Below are 2,921 nucleotides of genomic sequence, written 5' to 3'. Positions count from 1 at the left end.
AAAATGTGCACAGTCCCGCCTCTCGCTTCTCACGCTTCCCCAGGTTCTCGTGTGTTTTCTTTTATCTCTGGAGATCGATTACCTTGCTGCCGTCAGCGCTCCTCGCTCGTGTTGCTACTTTGCTCCCTTCCTCTCAGCAAGTGAGTGCAAGTCAGTTTCATTTCACAGAGAACAGTAGACACCAAGAATGACTCTCTCGTTTTGCGTTTAGTCACTGCGGGTCATGAGAACCGTGAAGAGGCTTGTGGCGGACAGCCTGGCCACAATGGTCTGCTGCTCCTCCTTAACTTCCCCTTCTCACCACGTCACTGCGTCTGTATCGCTGTTGGCGCCTTCAGATTGTAAGTCCGTTTTCTGTTGTATGGACACTTGCATGCAGTCTCTGTCCATTGTTCTCGAACTGAGCGGGTACAACAGAGTGCCGAGACATGTCATGAGATATAACAAAGACACAGATCGGCTGCTGGTTCGCGGAAAGAAGGGCAACTGCTGTCATTTCGAAGTCTTCTCCCACCCTGAGGATCCCTCAGGAGCGAAGAGCGAAAGAGAATCTTTGCCTTGCTGTCACCAGTGTCGAAGGGCTGCTCTGTCCTGAACGACTCAGAAGCGTGGGGAGACAAGACCTGTCTCCGGGCAAAGAAGGAAAGGGTCCTGCGCATTCACGAAACACACTTGTTGCCTTCAGGTCAGTAGAGTAACGGAGAAATGGAACAGAAAGGGAGATCGGTGTACTCTACAGAAGCGTTGCTGCTGTTTCTGCCTAGCACCTTCTGCGGTTCATTGATAATTCCGTTCCGCAGTCAGTGTATTCTTTCGCGTCGTAACAGGGAGTAGGTCCTTGCCGATGAGTCAAGAACAAATGCAGAGGGCAAGCCACTAGAACATCTGGCGATTTGCCTATCTTGGGCTTTACCTTTGTGTTCGATAATGCATGAAGGCAAACTGTCCATGCGCGCAGGTTTCTTTATGTGGAATGAATATTTATAATCATTTATTCCCACTCAAGTATATGATTCCATGGACAAACGTGATTCACGTATGCACTTGGCGTCCCCGAGCTAATCTACACTTTTTGTTTGCGTCACTGTTACAAGGAAAGATGGACAAAAAAGCATGCGAATCGGTTACTTGCGGGCGGTTGTCGCTTGGCATCGATGTCAAATACCCTTTGAGTCGAGGTGAGTCTGACTGAGGGGCGCAGTCGAAGATCCAAGAATTCTTTCCGGCCAGTTCAAAATCTATCCCTGGGCCTCTGCAAACGCACTGCGTCTTACTTAGGTGTGCACGCGCGATTCAGGAAGTACGCGTCTTCGCTTCCTGACACTGAAAGCACAAGTCGAAAACGGAACAAGTCGGCTTGTTGCGCGTTTTGTCTCCATATGCCCTCCACACATCTGCATGAGGAACGCTGGCACGTTTTTACGTCAATGGGGCAGCCAGGCGGACCTACGCAGATATGCTTGCAAACAAAATGTGGGTCAATGCCGTCTTTGCGGCCCTGGTGACAGATCGCAGGTGAGGGACGCACGCGACACCAGAAGGATCCTCGGTCGAGACCGAGAGATACACTATTTTTAGGAAGCGAGTGAACGCTCAAACGATTAAACAAACTGAGAGAAACGTAGAGAAGCAGCAGAGGGACATGTATACACTTGAATACATGCAAATACTGGCGTAGACACGTCTATCTTGATTGTTTCTTGTAAACATCACACACGTATTTGTGTGTGCACATCTGCTTGAACATCTCTCTCTGTGTTGAGGCATGATAGAAATATCCCTTTTTGTACATATCTATATATGTTTACTTAGACAAGGGACTGGGCTCCGGAGAAAATACAAGACAGTATGTTCCCTGTGCCCCGAGACCGCCAGCACGGCTCGCCACCATCAAGTTGGCTTGCCTGTCGCGGACTTCCTCGCGTCTTTTTCGGCAGTCCGTACAGCAGGAGTGTATCTCAGAACGTGTTCTTGTCCCTCGTGCTTGGCATGCCATTTGCAGATCGTAGGCACTTCTTCTTTTCTTTTTTTGTGTCAAAAGATCCATTTGCTGAGATAGCAGTTTTCAGTCCGGTGTGCGTTGCGAGTGAGACAAATGACTTGACTGTCTTCTCTGTGCTCTTCTGACCTCTTCACAGCTTCAAGTAAGGGAGGAGACTCAAACCGACGAAAGCGTGTCACGCCAACAGAGAGAAGTCGTCCAGCTTCGTGACAGTTTGCTTCTTCCGCTAGTTCACACACCGAGCTGAAAGTCTTGTTTTTCCTCTTGTGCTCCTGTTTCGAATTCACTCTATGTTTCTCGCCTTCTTCCTGCTTTCCGCTGTCTCTTCTCGCAGATCCCTGCAGCAGTAAGGCGTTTGGTAATCTCGAAGCCAAGTAGGACCCCGCTCTTGTCGTCTCTTTTGCCTGCTGCCTACGGGTGTGTGTGGTAAGCTGTTGAAGTAAAACGCCTGTAGACTTTTCGTAGCCTACGCAATCGAACCTGGCCGCTCTTCTCCGCAGTGCCTGTGAACGAAGATCTTCCTCTGCCTCGCCCCTCTCACCCTCACGTCCTATGCATGTACTGCAACAGCACACTAATGAAGATATAGGAAGTAGCTTCTAGATGTGTATGCATTCTAGCACAATCCTGGGTGCATACAACGTGTATGGTGCACGATTTGGTTGCTGTGGCCTGCAAAGGCTGCCTCTGTTTTTTGTCGAAGTTGGATCTGGCGTATTTCCAGTCCATAGAGTCAGAAACGTAGAACGCGTGGAGGAAAGGCGAAAACTCGTTTTGAATCTTCTTTCGACCTTCGTGGGCGCCATTTTCGTTTGCCTTGTTAGGAAGTAAGTGGAACATCATGCGGTTTGACTGGGTTCATCGGAGAGAGGAACAGGACAAGTTTCGTTTCTCGAACGTGGCACAGAAATCACAAACT

The 2,921-nt window shown here is 49.3% G+C and overlaps 1 protein-coding gene across 1 annotated transcript; it reads left to right on the top strand.

The window, feature by feature from the left end:
• Nucleotides 1-931: 931 nt before the first annotated feature.
• TGME49_231996 (hypothetical protein) lies at nt 932-1,578 on the top strand (the record flags this gene model as incomplete). The annotated part of the gene is made up of 2 exons (XM_018780313.1): nt 932-1,178; nt 1,298-1,578. The coding sequence occupies 2 exons, from the start codon at nt 932-934 to the stop codon at nt 1,576-1,578; spliced, it is 528 nt and encodes a 175-aa protein (XP_018636829.1).
• Between the last annotated feature and the right edge of the window lie 1,343 nt (nt 1,579-2,921).

Source organism: Toxoplasma gondii, chromosome VIII (assembly GCF_000006565.2).
Source record: "Toxoplasma gondii ME49 chromosome VIII, whole genome shotgun sequence".
Taxonomy (NCBI): domain Eukaryota; phylum Apicomplexa; class Conoidasida; order Eucoccidiorida; family Sarcocystidae; genus Toxoplasma; species Toxoplasma gondii.
The sequence above is the reverse complement of the archived record's forward strand: the minus strand, read 5'-3'. Positions and strand labels throughout refer to the sequence as shown.